The sequence below is a fragment of the Poecilia reticulata genome, linkage group LG13 (assembly GCF_000633615.1).
Source record: "Poecilia reticulata strain Guanapo linkage group LG13, Guppy_female_1.0+MT, whole genome shotgun sequence".
Classification (NCBI taxonomy): Eukaryota; Metazoa; Chordata; class Actinopteri; order Cyprinodontiformes; family Poeciliidae; genus Poecilia; species Poecilia reticulata.
The window spans coordinates 32,932,461-32,954,798 of NC_024343.1; the positions used below are offsets into that span (position 1 = coordinate 32,932,461).

The window sequence follows — 22,338 nt, forward strand, 5'->3', positions numbered from 1 at the left end:
TGATTGGCTGTGGGCTCGTCCTGCCCTCTGATTGGCTGCTGGCTCATCCTGCCCTGTGATTGGCTGTGGGCTCGTCCTGCCCTCTGATTGGCTGCTGGCTCCTGCGGATCTGCTGATGTTTTATTGTAAGTTAATCTGGAGCTGATAATGAGCAGCTCAGAGCCTCATCAGCAGCTCATTACTGTCCTCATTGTTGCCATAGTTTCATTGTTATTGTTGTTATTATTGTTGTTGTTGTTTATCAGTGAAGGGCAGCTGGTGACCTTCATCCCCCTGCAGAGCGCAGCAGCAGCTGCATGTTAATGAGCTGCACTGGTCCACTGCAGCGATGCATCCTCACCTTCATCACCTTCATCCTTTACATCATCGCTTCCATCGTCTTCATCAGTTACGTCATCAACATCATCATCTTCATCATTTATGTTGTCTCATCATCCACGTCATCTTCGTTTACATCTTCAACAATTCCATCTCCATCATCATCATCATTACCATAATTAACATAACAACTATCATCTTTATTTTCATCATCACCATCTTCATCACCATCATGGTAATAATGATGATGATGAAGATCAGTGCTGGTTGGCCCTGATGATCTCCAACTGTTTCCTCCTGGTTCTGTTGTGTGAACCGGAGTTGGTGTGGTACCGATCCGTTGGTTCTGATTGGCCGTCTGGCTGATGGACAGAGCTCCCCGCGCGCCTCGGGCCCCCCAGGGGCCTCCTTCAGCATCACAGAGAGGAGGAGGAGGAGGAGACGGACCTTCAGCGGAGGCTGAGGGATGACGATTTAATTACACTTCTGTTCATTCATCTGTCCATCCACACACACACACACACACACACACACACACACACACACACACACACACACACACACACACACTGACGTCCACAGAAACACTCTCACACTGACAGAAACAGTAAAAGTCACAGACTCTCTCTCTCTCTCTCCTCCCGCCGGGTTCCCACAGACACCTCCCCCTCCTCTTCCTCCTCCTCTTCGTCTCTGAATGGAAACTTGCCGTCTGTTTACAGGCTGGTGGTCGTCATAGAGACCAGCAGGTCAAACTGGACATTTCAACGATGTGACGTCTCACTCTGACTGTCACACGTTTGTGATAAAAGCCCCACACTTCATCGTGCGGCTTACACATCTTTAGGGGCCACACGGTGCTTTGGGGTCCCATAGGCCTCCATCAGACCCTCTGGGGCCCCACAAATCCAGGGAGGCCTCAGGACCCCACTTTTGAGAAATAGAAAATCTTCTTTATCAGTCAGGTTTGCCATCCAGGAGCTCAGTGGAAACGCATATTAAGCTGTGTGGAGGAAACTGGGACATACTACTAGTTCAAACTGTCACAATAAAAAATATATATATATATTTAAGAAGTTCTTTTGAGGAACATCTAAAATCTGATCTATGGCGCCACCCAGTGGACAGATCAGGATAAAACGACCTTTATAATTGATGACATGAATAAAAAGGAGTAACAGGAAACAAAAAGAAGTTTTAGGTTGTTTAGATGGACCACTAAAGTGGTCCATCTAAACACTCGGTAAAACTCCTCTAAATATGAGCCGACAACTGCCGAAATGCATGTAACACCATCACGCTCACTCATTGGTACGAGTAAGCGTTGGTGGTATAGTGGTTAGCATAGCTGCCTTCCAAGCAGTTGACCCGGGTTCGATTCCCGGCCAACGCAATTCTCCATTTTGCCGTAACTTTTTCTTCTATGTCTCCCAAAGATCTTGTTTTCTCTTTTAAACTACTGATAGATAAAGTATTTCCCACTTTGACAGTCCTCGATAAGGTTTAAAACAAGACCTTAGCAAAATTTCTGAATGATGCTGAAACAACTGCGGTAAAGCTAACATTGTTTTGTCAACGGTAGTTTTATTGTAACCTGTTTTATGACTCCTTGGCTGTCTCTTCCTGTCCGCGAGGAGCACAGGAAGTACAGTTATGACGCTGTTATTGATCCCAGCATGCAGTCTGCGATCAATATCACGAGAAAAACGTGTGATACAATAATAAAATACATTAAACACAAAGACGGCTCAGGATCTATAACAGTCCGTTATAACAATGAACACCGCCCAGCCAGCAGGGGGCAGCAGTACATGTTACTAGAAACGGAAGCAGTAGTGGAAGTGTGGCTGTGTTTATGTGAAAAACTCAGCGCGGGTCTGGTACTCCATCCGAACTATCCCTCGATTACCTACCGGTACCAGGACTCAACCGCTTCTACCAGGACTCACCGGGACTCTCCTCCGGCGGTGGTTCCATCATGGCGGCCGGAGGTAGTTCGGTTCCCCCGCAGCTCGGAGACGTAGAAGAAGACGCTTCTCAGCTTCTGTTTCCTAAAGGTGACAAAGCTCGACACAACACCTGAAGACCCGCTCTTGGTCTGTGTTCGGTTGCCACGAGGCCGAACTTCAGTTGTTTATATTGGAGAACAGCGGAATCGTTGTGGTCAGAGCAGTTCTGGTTCAGGTCAGATAACCTGGTTCCGTCAGACCATCACATGGCAACATGCTGGGCCTCCTGACCGGAGATCTGCTCTGTACTGGGTCTGTCACCATGGTTACGGATTCTCTTCATCAGTTCAGGGTTGATCAACAGATTAGAGCTGCTCCTCACGTAGGGGGGTTAATCTGGTGTTCTGGGTCAGAACCGAGCAGCATGTGGCTTCAGAGCCACATGGGTCAGAACCAGAACCTCTCAAAGGAGTGGGAAGTTTCAGATTCCATCCTGGACCCGTGAGATAAATATAGGAGCCATTTGTAAAGCTAAACAGTCAGAAATTAACAGCAATAAATTGGGTTTATTTAGCCTGTCAGGAAAAGATTTTAGCTCAGTTTTCAAAGTCATGTTTTCACCATGTTTGAGCTAAATATTTAGTTTACAAACTACATTTAACTCCAAACTAGATATTTAGCTTAAATCATTAGTTAGCTAGCTCAATAAGCTAATAATTTAAATACTAAAGTAAATACTAACTTCACAAACTAAATATTCACAAACTAGACATTTAGTTTGTACAGTAAACATTTATTTCACAAACTAAATAAGATATTAAATATTTAGTTTGGAGCAAAATATTTCTAGCTTATTTAGCTAGCTAAATAGTTAACTAAATACTTACTCTTAATCTGAAAGTTTAGTCTGCTAATTAAATATTTTAATTGAAACAGTGGCATTTTTAAATGAACGAATAACACGGTGACAATTTTACTTTGAAAAATTAACTCCCAGTGTTTTTTTATAACTAAATAATCCAAATTATTGTTTATGTAACGTTGCAGGCGTCGCTCTGTAGATAAACCTCACAGTTATCAGACTTGAAGGTTAATGTTTTGTTGTATGAGGCCGGGTTGGGTCCATCAGAACCAGTGGTGACTGTGTGGAGGTTCTGACGGTGCCGTTGGTTCTGCAGAGTTCGAGAACGCGGAGACGCTGCTGAACTCGGAGGTCCACATGCTGCTGGAGCACCGGAAGCAGCAGAACGAGAGCGCCGAGGACGAGCAGGAGCTGTCCGAGGTCTTCATGAAGACGCTCAACTACACGGCCCGCTTCAGCCGCTTCAAGAACCGCGAGACCATCACCGCCGTGCGCAGGTGCCGCAGCTCAACTTGACCCACTGCTGTCTGCCAGCCGGATCAGGTTCTGACCTGGTTCTGTCTGTCTCCACAGCCTCCTCCTGCAGAAGAAGCTCCATAAGTTTGAGCTGGCCAGTTTGGCCAATCTGTGTCCAGAAGCTGCCGAAGAGGCCAAGGCTCTGATCCCCAGGTGAGTTGGTACCGACCAAGCCCAGTCGGGTCAGAACCAGGCACATCCTAGCCTGGTTTTCTTCATAGAACATGTTGGTGTTGGGCCCGTTTTGGTGGTTCTAACAGCAGAACGTTGATCAAGAACCAGATTTCAAAATAAGAGCATGAACATAAACAGTCGATAACTAAAGACTTTAACACAGATGTCAAATTTTATTAAATTGAATGTTTGAAAAACAGCCAAGTAGAGCTTTAAAATTCATTCAGAAAAATTCATTTACAGAAAGCTAAGTGCGCTAATCGTCTTCAAAGTCAGCAAATTAAAAAAAAAATTAGAAAAAATTCTAATTTGCTAAGCTAAAACAAATTTCGCTAGTAATAGTGCTAACTTTTAGCTTAGCGCCGTTGACCCGATTCTTTTACCTGAATGAACAGCAGCTGGTTCTGGTTTAATCACAAGCAGCATTAAATCTGTGACTGTAAGTCCAAACGGTTCTGTCTGCAGGGGTCGCTTCTACCAGAGGACGGACTCGGACCCTGCTGGTTCTGGACGTGTTTCTGGTTAAACACGCCTGAATGGGCCATGAACCGGGTCAGGTTCTGAAGTATCCCAGCTGTTGACAGTTCTGAAATCTGCAGGGCTAGAACAGGACCACTGCTGTTTACGTTTACAGAGATCCCAGCCAGTTCAGAACCGGTTCTGTTGATCCAACATGACTTTATTTCTGTGTGATTAAGGTTCTGTTGGTTCTGGTTTCAGTTTGGAGGGTCGGTTTGAGGATGAGGAGCTGCAGCAGATCCTGGACGATATCCAGACCAAGAGGAGCTTCCAGTACTGACCCACTGATCAGACCCGGTGCCATCTGGACCTTCCAGTACCGATCCAATCTGATGCTATCTGATCTTTCTGTGTGCCGTATAAATAAAACTTGTTTTTTTTTTTGTTTTTTTACCATGTTTGTGTTTTCTTGTCTCTGTCTGGTTCTGGTACCTTGTGTTTGGGTCAGAACCGCATTCAGATGTTCACACAGTACTCGGCTCCGTCCGTGTTCTGCAGGGCCTCAGGTAGAACCCCGGCTGCCGTCCTCACCATTCTCACCGTGTTCCGACCCGACAGCTCCCTCTCGTACTCCATGAGCTGCCTCCAGAACCCGGCGTTGGGTCGGATAAACGGCCGGCGCTCCAGAACCAGTTCGTGGGCCTGACGGAGGCTGAGGCCTTCAGATCTGGATGCAGAACAGAACCGACATGTTGGTTCCGTAGAACTTTACAGGAACTCTCCGATAAGAACACTTGGATAGAGTTCTGATCCCACCGACGCGGGAAAAGTTACGGTTCAGTTTTAGGGGAAGCTAAGTGCGCTAAACGCCTTAAAAGTTAGCAAAAATGCTAAAGCATCTCATCTTCTCATTAAAAGTCTTCCAGGTAAATTGTACATCGCTAAGATAAAAATGAGCTTTGCTAACGTAATGCAGCTAATGTTTACCTTAACACTATAGAACTTATCTTCAAAAACTAATTTAGGTGAAGCTAAGTACACTAAACTTATTCAAAGTTAGCAAAAACACGTCGGGGTCTTGGCTTCTGGTAGTTCTGGTTGTGTTACCAGAACCGACCCAAACCCAGAGCCGTTACCTCATCAGGTAAGCCATGACCAGCGCTGCGGAGCGGCTCCGACCCGCCGTGCAGTGGACCAGAGTGGACCCAGCCTGGTTCTGCTGGATCCGCTCCGTTACCGGGTCAAAGTACTGACCCAGCTGGGCATGGGGCTGGTCCTGGACTGGGACGTGGAGGACCTGCAGGCCGTCGGCTGCTGGGTAGGGCAGGTCTGGCAGCCCGCTGGCGTTGACGATGAGCGAGACGTTCCTGCTGGTCAACACGGCCGAGTTCAGCGCCGAGTCCAGATCGCCCAGGTAGAGCCGGGCTAAAACCTGGGAGACCCGCATGCCGGCCCGAATGCTTCCTGGAGCAGGAGATTCAGAGTGAACAGCTACAGCGTCACCATGTGGACGGATGTTTATCAGAACTTCGTGTGTTCAGATCAGATCCTTGTTCTGTTAAGGTTCTGAGTGGTCCAATCTAGATGTGACCAAACAAACATCTCTGAACTCTTGACCTAAAGGAACTGGACCTGAGTGGAGTCACTGACCTTCCCTCCATCCAGGACCTCTACAGATCTAGAGACATGAAAATGGACGCTAACGCCTCTGCAGATCCCACACATGCTGGACATGACTTTTACCTTCAGATGCACACTACAGAGACAGCTTCTTCTGATGGACACAATAAACACCCTAGACCACAAGGATCAAACTCCTGGCCAAATTTGGCCCCCCATAACTTTATGAGGCCCTCTCGAGTCTGGAGGGCCTCATAAATTGAACCTTAAGATAACAGTTGTGTGCTTAAATATTATTTTATCAGTCAAATCAAATCAGTTGTCATTTGTATTGGACCAAATTACATTATGTGAAAACAAAGTGGCAATCGAACACAGGGAAAGGTAATATTTTAACAGTTTTATCGGTTATTTTTATCAGTACATTCTGCCACAACTGGTTCTTTACGGACATTCATGATGTTGATGCGGCCGAAAAGAAAATGCCACATCCCCGGTCTTACAGAAAAAGTTGTTGGCTACTCTGCTGTGGAACTAAATAAGCTTGTCCACTGCTCTAACTTGTCTTTTTTATTTTGTTAAAAATTCCTACATGTACTGTTTCTTATATCTATTATTTTATTTCCTCTACAGTTTATATTTTACACTTAATGTCTTCAAACCGAAGTCAGATTCCTTGTTGGTGTACACAATCATGGCCAGTAAACTGATTCTGTATTCAAATCCCACTCAAAATGTGAATCACCTTTGGCACTGCTGGCTTTCCATACAGGGCAACATATTAAATGGCATCCATGTGATGTGGATTTGTTTCCTGTTACATTTAAATTAAATCGTCAACAGCTTTATGTTACAGACGTCAAAACATGTAGATTAAGATCAAATGTGCAACTGAAAGTGATAAAATGTTTGTCAGAAGTGGGATTCGAACCCACGCCTCCAGAGGAGACTGCGACCTGAACGCAGCGCCTTAGACCGCTCGGCCATCCTGACATCATGACAACACACAGACAACCGGCAGGATTTAAACAACGTCAGCCCGTCACTGCGAGCCACCGTTATACTTCACGTTTTCTACTTTATGGAGCCGATTGTCAAAGCGGATACGAAATCGCCTCTACGGCTCAATGTTCAGGTAAAATCTCGTAGCGAAAAAGTTGGGTAGGAAAAGCTACAATGTTACGAAAAGATCGGCTACCCCCCACTGGGTGGGTCAGGATCACGAGCTGGATCATGTTCGGACATGTTGGTATGTCTGGCTAGGTCACACCCTAAATTTGGATTTTTTTTGGACCGGTTTAGTTCCCCCTTGCGTCAGCTGCGTCAGTTTCGTTTTCCTTTCATCGTCGCTATTAACTAAAAGCAGCGGAAGAAGAAGAGTTTCGGTTCTGCGTGGTACCGAAAGGAAGAGAACACCTTCGTCGGACTGAAACGGCTCCTGAACAAGTAAGACTTGCTCTCATTAACTCACCTGTTCAGATAAAATATGCTCCAACTAACAGTAACTCTCCTGAACTTGGACCTTAACGCTGAAAGGCTTAAAAACAAAACACAAGCTAAAGCCTCGCGAGTTGTTTCGAGATTATTCGAGATTGGCAGCGCTAGACCAGACTTCATTTAAAAAACTTCAAATTTACGTTTTTTCATCCAGAACCGGATGTTCAGGGATATCTACATATAATCATATAATATAATCAATGTTTCCTCTTTTGACGTGTCCAACATGTTAGTTGAAAACAGGATGAGCCGTTTCAGCGGCTACAGATGTTTACTCACGTCTCTATAGCAACAGTTTAAGCATCAACAAAAACTGTGGGTTGGTTGCTTCAAAATAAAAGCCTGTCCCGAAGCATGGATCAGAACCAAACTCTCAGGTTCGGTAGACAGTTTTTTTGTAAGTTTTTAAAGTGACTGACTTGTTGTGTTTGTTTTGGTTAAGTTTGGACCACAGACACAATGAACCAAGCTGCTCCGAGGCAGCGACCCGTCATCCCGCAGGTCCGGTACCACCCATCCATTCAGATGGCAGGAAGTGGAACCACAGCCGGTGCTACTCGCCGTCCTCAGACCAGAACTCAACCTAAAATGGTCCAGAAGAACCAGAACTCCAACGGAACCGGTTCGGCTGGGGCGCACAGACCACCTGACAATGATCCAGGTCCAACTGCAGATCAAGCATCAAGCAAACAGGGTCAGAGGTCCAGACCAGGTGCTGCTCGCCACCCTCAGACCAGAACTGAGCCCAGAGTGGTCCAGAAGAACCAGGACTCCAGCAGGACCGGTCCATGTCTCAACAAAGGACCAGAACCCAAGAGGGATCTGGGTTCTGCTGAAGACAAAGCTCCTCCCACACCAAACCAGGTCCCGCTGGACCCAAGGGCCAAACTGGACCGAAACCTGCTGCAGCAGGTGGAGGTTCTGACCCGTGGACAGAGCACCAACCAGGACTGGTTCCACTGGAGGAAGAACCGGATCACAGCCTCCGTGGCCCATCGCATCGCTCACTCCAGGTTTGTCAACGGCAAGAGCAAAGCTCCACCCCCTTCGTACCTGGCTGCCATCACAGGTAAGCCCCGCCCACCAACACCTGGACCCTGCTGGTTCGGACGGTTTTAACCAGATCGGTCGCGTTCATGAATCTGCTGGCTCCACAGGCGAGGGGCCAAAAGTCCAGACCAGAGCCATGAGCTGGGGCATCGAGATGGAGGCCGAGGTCGTCCACAGGTACCAGGTGAGTTAATGGACCGGGTCTGAAAGGTCCGACATCACCTGGACGCGTTTAGGCAGACCTGTGATGACACTGTTGCACTAAAGATAAACGCATGGATGAGTCTCTGTAGATCTTGCTGAGACTTTATAAATGTTCTTCAGCTGATAGAAGGCTGACTTTGGAACCGTCTTTATGTGACTCTGGAGGTTCAGGTCAGAGTTCAGAGTTCATCTCTAGTTTCCTGCTGTAATACCTGAAGCTGTGTGCCATTATTTATACCAGAAAAAATGTAAATATTCTAAAATTTCAACAAAAAAATTCCAGGAATACAAAATTCTATAAAATGTGAAGAATAATTTAAAAACGTCAAAGTATCTGATTTTTTTTTTATTGTAAAAAGATGAAATATTAAATCTAAACTATTTAAAGAGACAGTATTAAGTCTATTTATAGCATAATCAAGTAACTGCGTTACCTTGAGTTGCTATTAAAGTGCTGTATGAAACTGTCTGAGGCCTTGAAATTGGGCCTCTGTCTCTTTAAGAATTAAAGTCCAGCATAACGAATGAATCAAAGCAACAGTCCTGGTATATTTTTGATGTAAAACTCAGAAAAACTACATTTTACATTTACTTTAAATATCTTGGTAAAACAGACTTTGAGGACAGGAAGTGTGTGAAGTGTTTCCTGTTGTGTCCGGTAGACTCTGAAGTCGGCGGCGCTGGGCCGACCCGTCCGGGTTCTGGAGTGCGGCCTGTTCATCGACGGCCAGCGGCCCTGGCTGGCGGCCAGCCCTGACGGCATCGTGGTGGACGCGCAGAGCGGCCGCAGGCTGCTCTGTCTGGAGGTCAAATGTCCCTACAAACACCGGCACCGGAGCGTGGAGGACGCCTGCAGGGACGACCCGTACTTCTGCCTGCAGCTGGACGGGGACACACCTGGACAGGTAACCTCCCAGCAGAGCGCGGCTTTGTTTGGTTCTGACTTTCTGTCTAATTCAGTTAGTTTTTAGTGCTAGCTTTTATTAGTTATTATACATTATTGAGTTATTAGTTGTATTTGTAGTTTTAGTTTTTTCAAACTTCGGTTCATTTTTAGGTGCAAAGTCAGAAAGGTCAAAGTATCACATTTTGATTATGTTTACATTAATTGGGTAAAGAAACTCAAAGTTATTATAGTTAACTAACACTAACAAAATTACAAAAACTAAAATTGAAAACATTTTTGTTAACTGAAATGAATAAAAACTAATTAATGAGAAAAAGCTATAACTGGAAATATATTGTGCATTTATAAGACTAATAAATACTTTACAAATAAGGAAATACTTTATCATTTAAAGTATCAGTATGAAATTACTATCAGTAGAAGAACTTTGAAACAATCGAGGGATTATATTACATATAGATAACTACATTAACCTTGGCTCACTCACTTCACCTGTCCTCTGTCTCACCTGTCCTCTCTGTTCTCTGTCCTGTCCAGGCTCCAGTTTACGCCCTGAAGAAGTCCCATAGCTACTTCACGCAGATCCAGGTCCAGCTGGCTGTCACAGGCCTGGACCGGGCCGACCTGGTCGTCTTCACTCTGAAGGAGACAGCTATTGTCCCTGTGACCTTTGACCCCGACCTGTGGGACGAGACTGTGTCCAAGCTGGAGGTCTTCTACCGGGACGCCGTCCTCCCTCACCTCAGACAAAAAATGCAGCGGAACGCAGCCGCAGGGCCAGAACTGTAGAAACAGGACGATCCAAACAAAAGTGGTCTCCTGTACACGTCCTGTCCTCTGAGGACGGATATGTTCTGGTTCTGAGGGGGGTAGAGGACGCAGGTCATTTTTTAAGATACTGGTTCAGTTCAGATTAAACAGGTTGGACTTCTGAGGAACCCGATCTTCTAAGTCCAGTTTGTTCAACATCGTCCAACCAGAGACAGACAGAACCCTGATGAGCTTCAGGATCAGAACCAATCCAAACGTTGCCAACTGGATCAGCTCACACTTCCTCATATCGGACCTTTTTCTGTAGTGGGTTCAGGGTTCCGAAAATAAATTAATTTTATATGAATTTGTCTGCATTTGTTGTCAATTGGGAGTTCTCCATGCAACTTTCTACTAGAAAATGAAGGAAACAAAGGCAGCAACGCTCCCCCAACACAGCAAGAACACAGACCTTACTCCAGAGTTAGCATGCTAACATTAGCATTAGCACCACGTCTGTTTGGAGAATGAATATTCCACCAGTTGTGGACATTCACGTTAGCATGCCAATAGCTGTTCATAATCCCAATGTAAAAACAGTTTTTGGTTTTGTGTTGCGGTATTTATTCGTGCAGATGTTAGAATGAACAGTTATAAACTATTCGCTGTTAGCATGTCATGACGCGGCAGACCCGAGTTCGACTCCCGTTCTCGGTTCCTTTGCTTCGTCTTCCCCCCTCTTCCTGTCGGAATACTGTTAAATGAAGGCCACTACTAACGTCGAAAAAATATTTAAAAGACACTCGGGTATGAGCTACACATTAAATTTCCCTTTGGAATGAATGAAGTGTTTTTGAATTTAAATTAATGAAACGTTGTTAGCTTGCTAGCATGTTAGCATACCAAAAATAAACCAGATAATTACGAGTTGATTCTGGACTTCCAGGGAAAGTTCAGATACCAGACTACAGAACTGGTACGAGACCCCAGGATGGATCTAGAACAGGGGTGGGCAGGCCTGGCCCTCGAGGGCCGGTGTCCTGCAACTCTCAGATGTCTCCCTAGTAGAACACACCTGGATCCAATAGCTGAATCACCTCCTCAGTGCAGTCCGGTTCTCCAGAGTCCTGCTAACGACCTTATTATTTGACTCAGGTCTGTTCAAGTAGAGACACATCTAAAAGTTGCAGGAGACCGGCCCTCGAGGCCTGGAGTTGCCCACCCCTGATCTAGATCCATCATGTCCACCAGAAGACATGCAGAATTATCAGAATCTTTCCAACGGATAGACAGATCTAAATCCACTCACCTGGATCAGCCTGTACCTGCCAACCTGTCCATGATTGCTTTTGATAGGAGCTACATGGTCAGTTGTCCAGGGCAGCATCTGAAAGTGGGGAGGCACCCATAAACTAGAAAACACATCGACATCTTCCTCAGGGCCCAAATCATTTTTTACCAAAAGTATTATTTAGATTAAATCATCTTTTGGCAATAAAAGGGTGGTGATTTTTTTTCTACTTTTTGAAAAAATCCCTTTTAACAAAAAAATAATAATAATAATAATTAATTTAGGAAGGTGACGTTAAACTTTATCCTTTGAGCAAGTTGCTAGCACTCATGCAGGTGTAGTGAAGGAAGTTCCTTTTAGTTGAATTTCCTGCTTTCTGCTACAAAAAAAAAAAAAGACATATCGGTTGTATTTGAATTGGCTGGAGTGCAGCAGAACCACAGCTGGTTCTGGTAAAACCGGGCTCATGGTGTGAAATGGATGTTCTGCTCCCTTTCACTCAGATGAAGAAGATGAACAGAAACTGAACTTCATGGCATCATGTTTTATTTTCTGGTCCTTTAAATCTCGTAAAATCTCAGACGTCTCAACAGGTTCTGTTTGACCCAACATTTAAACTCGAGTCGTTTCCAATCCAGAGTTCACTGGGACTGTACTAGGTGACCCCCAACAGCCAATCACCTCGCAGCACGTCGCCTGAGCAGAGGATGACAGTTCTGGTCCTCCATGTGCTCCGACTGCTTATTGGCTGCTTCTCCAGGATCCCTGGTGGGCGTGGTCAGTCGGCCGGGGGCGGGGCCTCACAGATAGCCCTCCTTCTTGAACTGCTCCTGCAGGATGTCCCGGTACTCGTCAAAGCCGCCGTCGACCCGCCACACCTTCCCGCTGTCGCACACCCACAGCTCCTTACACACCAGGCGGATGAGGCGCTCGTCGTGAGACACGAGGATGACCCCGCCCTGTAGGGGGCGTCAGACAGGTGAGGGGCTCAGGTGAGACACTAGGTGAGAAGGAGGAGCGGACACACCCACCTTGAACTTGTTGAGCGCTTTGGCCAGAGCCTCGATGGTCTCCATGTCCAGGTGGTTGGTGGGCTCGTCCAGGATGTAGAAGTTCGGACTGAAACACAGATAAGCGTGTCAAACTCGAGGTCTGGGGGCCAAATCCGGCCCGCTGTAAGTTTTTATGTGGCCCTCTAGAGTCCAGAACAGGAACTTGATCCAAAGAGTCAATTTTTCTCCAAGTCCAGAGAAATAAAAGTTGTTTATAGCCACAAATGTTACATGTTCAACAATTAGTTGCATAATAAAATAATTTAAATTCTGATGATTAATATTTTTTGAATAGCAAGTTTGTTTACAGAAATGTCAATCAACTGTATTCACGGGTTGTGTGTGTGTTTTTTCCCCTTTTTGTTTAATATTTATTAATTATTACGATTCAAATTATTATTTGGTTGTTTAATGGTACTACTATGATAATGATAAAAGTGACAATAAAAACTGTTTTCTTCTTCTTCAGGTAACTCTGGTTGTGACTGCATGGCGCAACAACCATAGCCCTGCAAACACCAATGCTGTTCTTGAAAAGAAGTTTAAAACGGTTCTTTAGGACACCAGTCACATAAAGAAGTGGGATTTTTATCACTTTAATCATATTTTCAAATTTATTGGTATGTTTTGATATTTCAATGAAAGAAACGTGTAGAAAATTGTAAAACACTCCTGAGAACACAATGACAAAAGTAAATCAAAATAAATTCTTATGATGAGAATTTGTTAAGATAAATGAGAAAGTGAGATAAAAGCCACTCTGGTGGTTTCTGGATGGTAAAAACAACAACAAAGCACTTGTGTTTCCCAGCAGCCATTGTACAGCGGTAAGAGGTGCTGGAGCTCTGCTGGGGTTGCTAGGTAACAGACTGGACTTGGCTGGGGTTGCTAAGCAACGGGCAGTTCCTGCTGACTGGCTAGATTCCAGGGGTTTTTGAAACAGCTCATTTTCTAGACACCAAAACAGATTTTATTGCCCAAAACAGCTGTGTGTTTTTTTTATTTAGCTCAGTGTTTCTCAACCCTGGTCCTCAGCGCCGCCTGCTCTGCATGTTTGAGATGAGCCTCTATTCCAGAACAGCTGATTCACATGATTGCATGACCATGAAGTACTGCAGAAGCCTGTTAATCACCCCGAGATACAACTCAGGTGTGTGGCAGAAGGGAAACACCTGAAACATGCAGGACAGGGGGGAGGTGAGGACCAGGGTTGAGAAACACTGATTTAGTGCCTGGGCTGTTTTTTTTATTTTTTTATTTTAGAAGCAGTAGAAAACCAAATGAAAGTGCAAAACTGTGCGAAATGTGAGTGCGTTACCATGGCATGGTCATCTGGGCGAAGGCCACGCGGCTCTTCTGTCCCCCGGACAGGCTGGCCACCGGCCGCGTGGCCAGCTCCCCGGTGATCCCGTAGCCTCCCAGCTGGTGCCGGTACTCCTCCTCTGTCCGACCTGTGGCACAAACACAGAGGCCAATCAGGGCTCGCCGCCCAGCCACGGGTCACGGATCTGTTGTCACCATGGTTACCGGGAAACTTGTTGAGCAGCAACTCCACGGCACAGACATTCAGGTCCAGCTGGTCCACGTGATGCTGACTGAAGTAACCGATCTTCAAGTTCCTGACAAAGAGACGCCGGTTAAACACCAGCTGGAAAAAACCAAAGGCTGCCTCCAAATGTCATCCTGTAAAACTTTCCCCAGGTTCTTTAACCGCAGCATGAAAAGGCACCAAATGTTCATGTATCAAATCACAAACAAGCCGTCATTAAATCAAAAAGTTCTCCTGATCGAACGCAAAAATGATCAGAAAAAAAGGTTCTTCAGTTCAACAAGAAAAATCCCCTGATCTGAAAATGAAACTTCAATAAAAAACACCATTACTGATTGATCAGTAATGTTGATCCAATCAAAACATCAAGGCTCCTATTTAAAAAGTAAAGGTTCTCCATTCAAACCCTAAAGATACTGCAATCAAAGCCTAAAGGTTTCTGTTTGCACAGATTTCTGATTAAACCTTTAATCAGAAATTATTATCATTAGGGATTATTATTTACTCACAGTCAGTCAATCTGATTGGACGCCAGGCGGCCTCACCTGTGAGCTTGTCTGATGCCACTGACCGGTGTCAAGTCGTCCATCAGCAGTTTGAGGATGGTACTTTTACCGGCACCATTTTCACCAACCTGCCAGCAAAACCAGTTCAGAATAGGTGCTGCAAGTCTTGGACTAGGTGACTTTCTGATTAACTGATGATACGTACGATGCAGATGCGAGACTCGAGGTCAGCCGACAGGTTAAGTCCAGAGAAGAGCGGCTGATCTTGACTGTAGTAAAACTCTACTTCATCTAACTGAAGAATAGGGGGAGATAACTTCTCAAAGTTATCTGGAAACCTACAAGAAAACACGAATAAATGAATCCATAACCAGCAACATCTCTTCTCTGGTGGATCTTCCAGTTTGTGAAGGCCTGAGCTTCTTACTTCAAAGTGGTCTCCGTTTCTTTCTGAACTGGTTTTAGCTCCGGTCTGCAGGACACAACAGTTATATCAGCAGGAGATGCAATGTAACTCGAGAAACAATAAAACACAAAACCCATAAAAAACACAATGAGAAAAAACATGAGGTCAGGATGGGAACTTACAGCTTTTCCAGGAGCTTGATCTTACTCTGGACCTGGGCAGCTCTGTTGGCGTTGTACCGAAATCTGTCAATGAAAACCTGAAACACAAACACTTTACATGTTAGTTTGAAGCCTCAGGAGTTAGCCCGAGCCCGCGGCAGCCTCAGGAGTTAGCCCGAGCCCGCGGCAGCCTCAGGAGTTAGCCCGAGCCCGCGGCAGCCTCAGGAGTTAGCCTGAGATAATATGGAGTCTGGGATTACTCCATATTATTCTGATCCCAGGATCATTTCAGGTTCTGAGCCCTGTAGCGTCTTGTAGTACCCGGTAGTACCTGTATGTGTTGCCTGTACTGCGTCTGAGCCTCGTACTCTCGATGCTGGTTCTTCAGGCGATCCTCTTTGGTCTTCAGGAAGTTCTCGTAGTTGCCACGGTAAGTGTCCAGTCTCTGCGAGTGCAGGTGGATGATGTCTGTCGCCACGGCATTCAGGAAGTTTCTGTCGTGGGAGACGACCAAGATGGTGGACTGCCACGTCTGAGGGGGACGAGTCATTCGGCTCACATTAGCTCGCGGCTAATGACTCCATTGTTTCCTATGAGTGATGCTACGGCTACAGACCTGCAGGTAGTTCTCCAGCCACAGAATGGCTTTGATGTCCAACATGTTGGTAGGCTCTGAAACACATACAGTCATTAGGGGACTACCGAGAGGGCGGGACTAGCTGAGGGCGGGGCTAGAATGAGGTGGGCATAACTTACCGTCCAGCAGCAGCAGGTCAGGTCTGGTGAAGGAAACACAGACAGGTTAATCAGGGATCATGTGACCTGATGGAGAGGAAATGCTGGAAACTCACCGAGCGAAGAGCGCCCTGGCCAGCGCCAGCCTCATCCGCCATCCTCCAGAGAACTCCCTGCACACAGAGAACACGCGTGTTCTGAACGGTCCACACACAGACACGGAGAACCAACATGTCTGACCGTCACTCACTTGGTGGGCTGCTGTTGCATTCTGGGAGAAAACCCGAGACCGGCCAGGATGACTGAGGCTCTGATTGGATGATAAGACGTAGACAGGATGAAGAATCGTTCCAGTACCGGGCTTTGTGTAACTAATATGTTGCCATAGTTACCGTGCCGGGGCCTTGTCGGCTTCGATCTCCTCCAGTTTGGCATAGATCTCCGTCAGTCGCACGCTCTCCATCCCGTCGGCCCTGAAATGACGACAACCCAACCTCACAGTTCGCGCTGAGACGAAATCGCCCGCTGCAACCCGAACGTTAGCCTGATCTTACGTTCCGTTGGCGATTCGTGCGTTGAGCCGCCGCTCCTCGCCCAGCAGGTCCTCGCGCTGCGTGTCACTCTCCAGCACACTCTGCAGTGCTATCGTGTCGTCTCCTGCCACTTCCTGCTCCACATGCAGGATGGAGATGTGGGCCGGCACTCGCAGGTTCCTGCTAGCTAGCATCTTCAGCAGCGTGGTCTTCCCCAGACCGTTCCGACCAATCAGACCGTACCGGCGGGCCGACGCCATGGACAGCTCTGCCCCCTGCAGCAGACACCTGGGCGCAACAACAACAACACATGGAATGAAGCACGATCATAAACGGCGCCGCCTGCTGGCTGTGATGAGGGCGGTCCTCACCGCTCTCCAAAGGAAATGTCAAAGTTCTCGATTCGGATGTCGTAGCTGCGGTTCTTCCCTGACTGGTCGGCGCGGCTTTCCTTCTTATTACTGGCCTGACTGGCTGACGCCTCCTCCAGAACCCTTGGAGGACAGGTGAGAAGAGGACAGGTGAGTAAATGTGAAAAGACACGTGAGAGAACAAGTGGGGACAGGCAAGAAGTTCCATCGTCATCCTCAGGCAAGAAGAAGAGACAGATGAGTAAATTTGAAAGGAGACAGGTAAGGACAGGTGTTGTCGCTCTGTGACTCACAGCGGACCGGTGGCTTTCTGAGTATCCCGCTCGGTCCTGCGCTCGTTCTTGGCTTTCAGCTTGGCTTCAGCTTTTTCCAGCTTTTTGGCATCAACCGTCTGGAGAGCAACAAGAACACAGAGACAGAAGGTCAGAGGTCATTAGAACCCATCTTTACAGCAGGCCAGAAGGAACACAGAGGCTGAGTTTGCTTTATGGTCAGTAAGGAAATATGAATGCAGACTCACTGTGTTCTGGGGACGTTTCATCATCCAGATTCCCTGGATGTCCTTGTCTGTTGAGACTGAGGAGAACCACACAGATCAACATCAGGCTGATAAAAACCGAAAAAGAAAAACCAGACAAACCTGGGCGGCCATCTTAGTTAGAGCCGTCCGACATTACCAGAGTCCGCGGACATCTGAGAGAGCTGCACTGGAGCGTCCAGCAGCATCTGCTTCTGAGGATGACGATGGTTGTTCCTGAAGACAAACCCCACGTTTACCTCCTGATCATCATCATCATCACTGACAGACCAATCACATAGAGGGAGCTCACAGCTTCAGGGTGTTGAACATCTGCAGGCAGATGTCTCTGATGTCGTCCTCGTTTTTACTGTCAGCGGAAACTTCCTGCAGGACGCCACCAATGGCGTCAAACACCTCCTCGCCATCCTCGAAGTCGGAGCCGCAGCTGTCCAACACACCTGTGGCACATTACCATGGTTACACTCCAGTAATCTGGCCCACATTTCCAGGTAGGGTAAAGAAATAAGTAGCCATGGAAACCCTTGGGTTTTACATCTCCAAAGTGGCTCCTAGTAACACACTGGTTCTATTTAAAGGAAGGTCTGCAAAAGGTTGACCTCTGACCCCACCAGCTACAGCATCTAATAAGAGTGGTCATAATGTTGTGCCAGAGTCATACTTTGCCAGTGAAGCTAACTTTAAAACAATCATGTGACAGAGAGTGCCTGGCGCGTGCTGAGTCTAAGTAGAGCCCTGTTTGTAGTCCAACCTCATCTTCATCACTTACTTTCCTACAAACATGGCGCCCGGTTTCCTGCTGTTCTGAAGGGCCCCCAATGGCAGCTGCTATGGGTCTAATTTTGACCCGGATTTACCCCGAGCCAGGCGCGGGCCGGCGCTCCCTGGGTGTCCCGGCTCTGGCTCAGTCACGTCGGGGAGTCGAGCCGCCAGAGAGCCGCGGCTGCCCGGCTCAGAGACGCACTAAAGGCCGCTGTGTGGGTACTAACCGGAGCCGGCGGCCGCTACCTTCGTTCCCCCCTCCCGGCTCTAAGCGGCTCTAAGCTGCCGGCACACAGCCACTCTTTCCCCGGTGTCTCACCTGTGATGTAGTCGAAGAGCTCAGTGTCAATCTCAGGAAACTCGCTCTTCAGGATGTCCACGTACGTCGCCATGATACCCGGCCCTGGACACCACTGAAGTGCGCATGCGCCAGAATGCGACACCTCTCAGGATTATGGGTGATGGAGTCTATTGGTTCCGTGACGTCAGCGCGAGAAGCCTCTCAAATTCAAAATACTTTATTAATCCTAGAGTTAGATCAAATGTTACTTATATCATCCACATTTTTTTCAAAACATTTGTTGCAGGTGCTGATAAATGTTAGCAGGTGTGATATAATGTAGCAGTCTGTATTACTGCAGATATGAAGAAGCCTCTGACTGGAGACACTGATTTTTCTTTACAGCCTGATGAAGAGGATGCTCAGGATTTTGTTCTGTTTCTCATGCTTTTCAAAATGTAAAAGATTCCATAAAAATCTAATAAATATCAATTTAAAAATTAGAAAGAGAAGCAAATGCTTCCGTGTGCCAGAAAAATTTTATAATTTTATTTTGATTGTCCCTAAACTTTCAACTTTGATCTTAAACAAGCCATTTGATCATAAATGTAATTTAGTTATTTCATCATAATTAATAATTTTAGTACTTATAAATTATCTTAATGGTTTTTCCAACTTGGAAATTAGAATTTTTAAGTTCTCATTACATATGGGAGTAGTACTGTACTGTATGTACTATTAGGAGTACTATAAAGTACTCTTTATGATCAGTCTGTAGTAGTTATAAGTGCATGGATACACTAATATTTCTCCTTAATCTGTATGGTCATATTGGTACTGGTATTCACCCCATGGGCCAAGTATATAGCACTATTTTTGTCAGTATGGAGTTTTGTGTTCATGTCAGTGGTATCAATAGTTATATAAAACAATATTTCTAAGTCTGTAGCACTGTATTATTTGGTATCAGTCTAATACTGTGGTAACATTATGCAACAAGATTGGTGGTTTGTCTTTAGTAATGTATTAGTATTAGCATACAGTGGTATTTCCACTCACTATGTGGTACTGTGGTGGAATATAGAAATAATATGATCAGTCTGTAGTACTCTAGTTGTATCAAGAGTATTAATATTAGTTTATTTCAGTGACAAGTCTGTAATACTGTAGTTGTATTAATGAATGCGTAGCAGGCTATAATTGTTGTGTATAGCATTTGTGGCTTGGCTGTAGTGCAGTATGTGTTAGTATACAGTGGTATTTATAGTCACTTTGTAGCACTGCATTAATTTTACAGTCAGCCTATAGGGTTGTGTTAGTGTTAGCAGTAGTACACAGTCGTGTTTATGATTATTTTGTTCTACTGTAATATTATAAAGCAGTATAATGGTATTTTACATCAGTAGTATTAATAGCAACACAATGAAATATTTATGAGTCTGCAGCACTCTAGTAGTATTAGTATATGGCTATTTGGGTTCAAACTACAGCATTGTGGCTGTATTAGTAGGGATATACTATAGCATATGTGCTTTGCCTGTTAGTGTACAGTAATTTTGGTCACTCTGTAGCAACGCTGTAATTTACGGAAGTATCATGATTGGTCTGTGGTACTGTATTTGTGTCTGTAATATACAGCAATATTTGTAATAAGTCTTAAATACCAAATTGCTATTAGAGAATATAAGTATTTGGGGTCGGTCAATAGTACTGTGGCAGTATAGTACTCTATAAGTATAAGGCTATACAGAAATATGTGTAGTCACTATGTAAAAATGCATTAATATACAGCAGTAGTACTATGTAGTACTGGTGGAAGTGTTTCTTGTCAGTTTTGCGCTTCTTCCTCGCGCCGCACTGCGCATGCTCCTCTCCACGGCAGCCGTTAGCATCGGGGGCTAACAGCCGGAGCGTGTAATGGCGGCCTCGGTGTTACTGGGGTCTGCGGAAAGCACCGGACTCAACTTCACGGTCGGAGCCGGTGGCAATGCTATCCTCGGAAACTCTAATGGACTGGGCCAGACGGGCCCAGCGTCCTGGAACCGCTCCCTGGACCGGGCGCTGGAAGAAGCGTCGGTTAGCGGCTGTCTGAACCTCAGCGGCAGGAAGCTGAAGGAGTTTCCCCGGAGCGCCGCCAACCACGACCTGACCGACACCGTCCGGGCCGGTAAGTGAGGTCCAAAAGCGGCCAGCAGAACCATAGAGTCCGACTGAGCTCTGTTGGGAGTGGTGAGGTGCTTTGGAGGGGTGTTTTAGGGGACTTCAACGGGGCAAAAGTTGAATCCAACTTCCAGTTCCAGAGGAGGAGGATGGAAAACAGAGAGGGCCGGTGTTGTGACAAACTGCGAGCCCCGGCTACATGAGGTCCGGCTTCCTCTTCTTGCAGCGGCGTCACACCGCTCATTGGTCGCTAACCGCTCAGATCAGACAGAAAAGGGGATGTTTGGTTGTTTTTTCCAACAGGGTCAACATTTATAATAATCTCCGTCATGGAGGAACCTCTGCTAACCCTGCTTAGCACTGGTTACCAGTATTCCCAGTTAACGCTGCCCGTATGACGCTGGTATTATGACTGTTACAATTATAACTCGTTGTAAACCTGCTCTGCTTCAGGCTGGTTTCTCAAGAAGGTGAGGCCGGGGGACGGACTGTTTATCAGGGGTAACAGATGATGACAGCACACCGGTGCGGCCCGGTTACACACAAACAGCCGGGTTTATTCTGGAGTCTCTGGTGATTCAGAGACTGATCCGAGCCGAACCTCGGACCAGACCCTGTTGGAAAGGTGAAGACACACCTGTGCGGCTTTGTTGTGTTGTTTTGAACGCCTACTGCTGGCTCCGCCCCTTTGGGACGGTGTGGACCGGGAAACAAGCGCCCCCCTCAAAGAGCCAAATCAGCCGATTATTGATCAGGCATAAAACAGATTAACCAAATTATTATTTATTTTAATAATGTTATACACATGAAGTGTGATCTACGAAGCTCCACTGAAGATGGGACAGATGGGGAGAAAAGGGAGCAAAAGATGATGAAATTGTAAGTAAAAATACAGGAAGATTGATTACAATGTGCTTATTTTGGGGTTCAGTGTGGCCGGGGAGGGGCATAACGGAGAGCAGATGTAGGCTCCCTTTGTTTGTGTCGGACTGTGATGGAGGAGGAAACTCAGCAGGAACTCCATCATCTGCCCTGCTTCATTTTTTCTTTTTTAAATTTTATTCAATGTTTTTTCTGTTGAGTCTGGTTTTTGACTGTGTGCTGCTGGAAGGATTTTTGATCTTACTTTTTATACTTTCTGACAGTTGTTATGATGCGTAACCATGGCAACAAGGCGTTGCTTCCACAAACAGGAGCGGCTGATTAGCATCTCAGATAACGCCTGAGCTACAACCCAAAATCCTGGAGACGATCATCTCTACTGCCCTGATGTGGAGCTACTAGCATGCTATTACTATCTTCAGTCAGGCGCCTCTTCAGATTCGTTGCAAACTTGACTGCTGCTGGAGATTCTTCCTGCCCACTATGAGTCTTTGAAAACAGTTGGATGATTCCACATTTAGCTTTCCTTCAGGATGAATGAAGTGTTTCCACACAGGCCAGATTGATCAGTTTAAAGCCTTATCTTCCATCTATGGTAACTCTGGACTGTTGGGTTACCATGGTAACCGATGCTGAACACACTGGTTGCCCTGAAGCAAGTTCTTCCTCTGGTTCTGTCCCTGCTATAAACAGGAGCACCTGGTTACCGGCTAACTGAGCGCGCTCGGATCGCTCTCCGTTAACTGAGCGCGCTCGGATCGCTCTCCGTTAACTGAGCGCGCTCGGATCGCTCTCCGTTAACTGAG

At 46.2% G+C, this 22,338-nt stretch overlaps 5 protein-coding genes and 2 non-coding genes across 8 annotated transcripts in view; 4 read left to right on the forward strand and 3 right to left on the reverse strand.

The window, feature by feature from the left end:
* Positions 1-1,639: 1,639 nt before the first annotated feature.
* On the forward strand, positions 1,640-1,711 carry trnag-ucc (transfer RNA glycine (anticodon UCC)). Its single transcript has one exon. It is a non-coding gene; the product is annotated as a tRNA-Gly (tRNA).
* Positions 1,712-2,114: 403 nt separating this feature from the next.
* Positions 2,115-4,728, forward strand: polr2d (RNA polymerase II subunit D). The gene is made up of 4 exons (XM_008426759.2): positions 2,115-2,375; positions 3,446-3,626; positions 3,703-3,798; positions 4,540-4,728. The coding sequence occupies exons 1-4, from the start codon at positions 2,297-2,299 to the stop codon at positions 4,616-4,618; spliced, it is 435 nt and encodes a 144-aa protein (XP_008424981.1). The 5' UTR covers positions 2,115-2,296; the 3' UTR covers positions 4,619-4,728.
* On the reverse strand, positions 3,978-7,458 carry LOC103475266 (dual specificity protein phosphatase 14). Its single transcript, XM_008426757.2, has 3 exons — positions 7,370-7,458; positions 5,415-5,742; positions 3,978-5,005 (listed from the first exon to the last, which is right to left on the reverse strand). Exons 2-3 carry the CDS (start codon positions 5,723-5,725, stop codon positions 4,795-4,797), a joined length of 522 nt encoding a protein of 173 aa, XP_008424979.1. The 5' UTR covers positions 5,726-5,742; positions 7,370-7,458; the 3' UTR covers positions 3,978-4,794.
* On the forward strand, positions 5,779-10,673 carry LOC103475265 (uncharacterized). 2 transcript variants are annotated; one of them, XM_008426756.2, is made up of 5 exons: positions 5,779-7,344; positions 7,838-8,464; positions 8,553-8,629; positions 9,312-9,554; positions 10,094-10,673. In XM_008426756.2, exons 2-5 carry the CDS (start codon positions 7,855-7,857, stop codon positions 10,343-10,345), a joined length of 1,182 nt encoding a protein of 393 aa, XP_008424978.1. In that variant the 5' UTR covers positions 5,779-7,344; positions 7,838-7,854; the 3' UTR covers positions 10,346-10,673. The 2 variants fall into 2 exon arrangements, with proteins under 2 accessions (XP_008424978.1, XP_017163532.1); XM_017308043.1 differs by lacking the exon at positions 5,779-7,344 and having other exon boundaries at positions 7,836-8,464.
* On the reverse strand, positions 6,809-6,891 carry trnal-cag (transfer RNA leucine (anticodon CAG)). The gene has a single exon. It is a non-coding gene; the product is annotated as a tRNA-Leu (tRNA).
* Positions 10,674-12,121: 1,448 nt separating the features above from the next.
* abcf3 (ATP-binding cassette, sub-family F (GCN20), member 3) lies at positions 12,122-18,654 on the reverse strand. The gene is made up of 21 exons (XM_008426760.2): positions 18,530-18,654; positions 17,741-17,888; positions 17,588-17,664; positions 17,431-17,486; positions 17,204-17,301; positions 16,911-17,033; positions 16,561-16,827; positions 16,399-16,479; positions 16,257-16,316; positions 16,123-16,179; positions 16,028-16,050; positions 15,888-15,943; positions 15,603-15,803; positions 15,293-15,369; positions 15,132-15,176; positions 14,910-15,042; positions 14,744-14,832; positions 14,177-14,268; positions 13,968-14,100; positions 12,629-12,716; positions 12,122-12,556 (listed from the first exon to the last, which is right to left on the reverse strand). The coding sequence occupies exons 1-21, from the start codon at positions 18,600-18,602 to the stop codon at positions 12,398-12,400; spliced, it is 2,136 nt and encodes a 711-aa protein (XP_008424982.1). The 5' UTR covers positions 18,603-18,654; the 3' UTR covers positions 12,122-12,397.
* A 1,753-nt stretch (positions 18,655-20,407) lies between these two features.
* The window catches only part of lrch3 (leucine-rich repeats and calponin homology (CH) domain containing 3), an 11,473-nt gene continuing 9,542 nt past the window's right edge, over positions 20,408-22,338 (forward strand). Inside the window, exon 1 of the mRNA XM_008426830.2 lies at positions 20,408-20,657. Within this exon, the coding sequence (XP_008425052.2) occupies positions 20,408-20,657 (250 nt within the window). The remainder of the gene's footprint in view (positions 20,658-22,338) is intronic.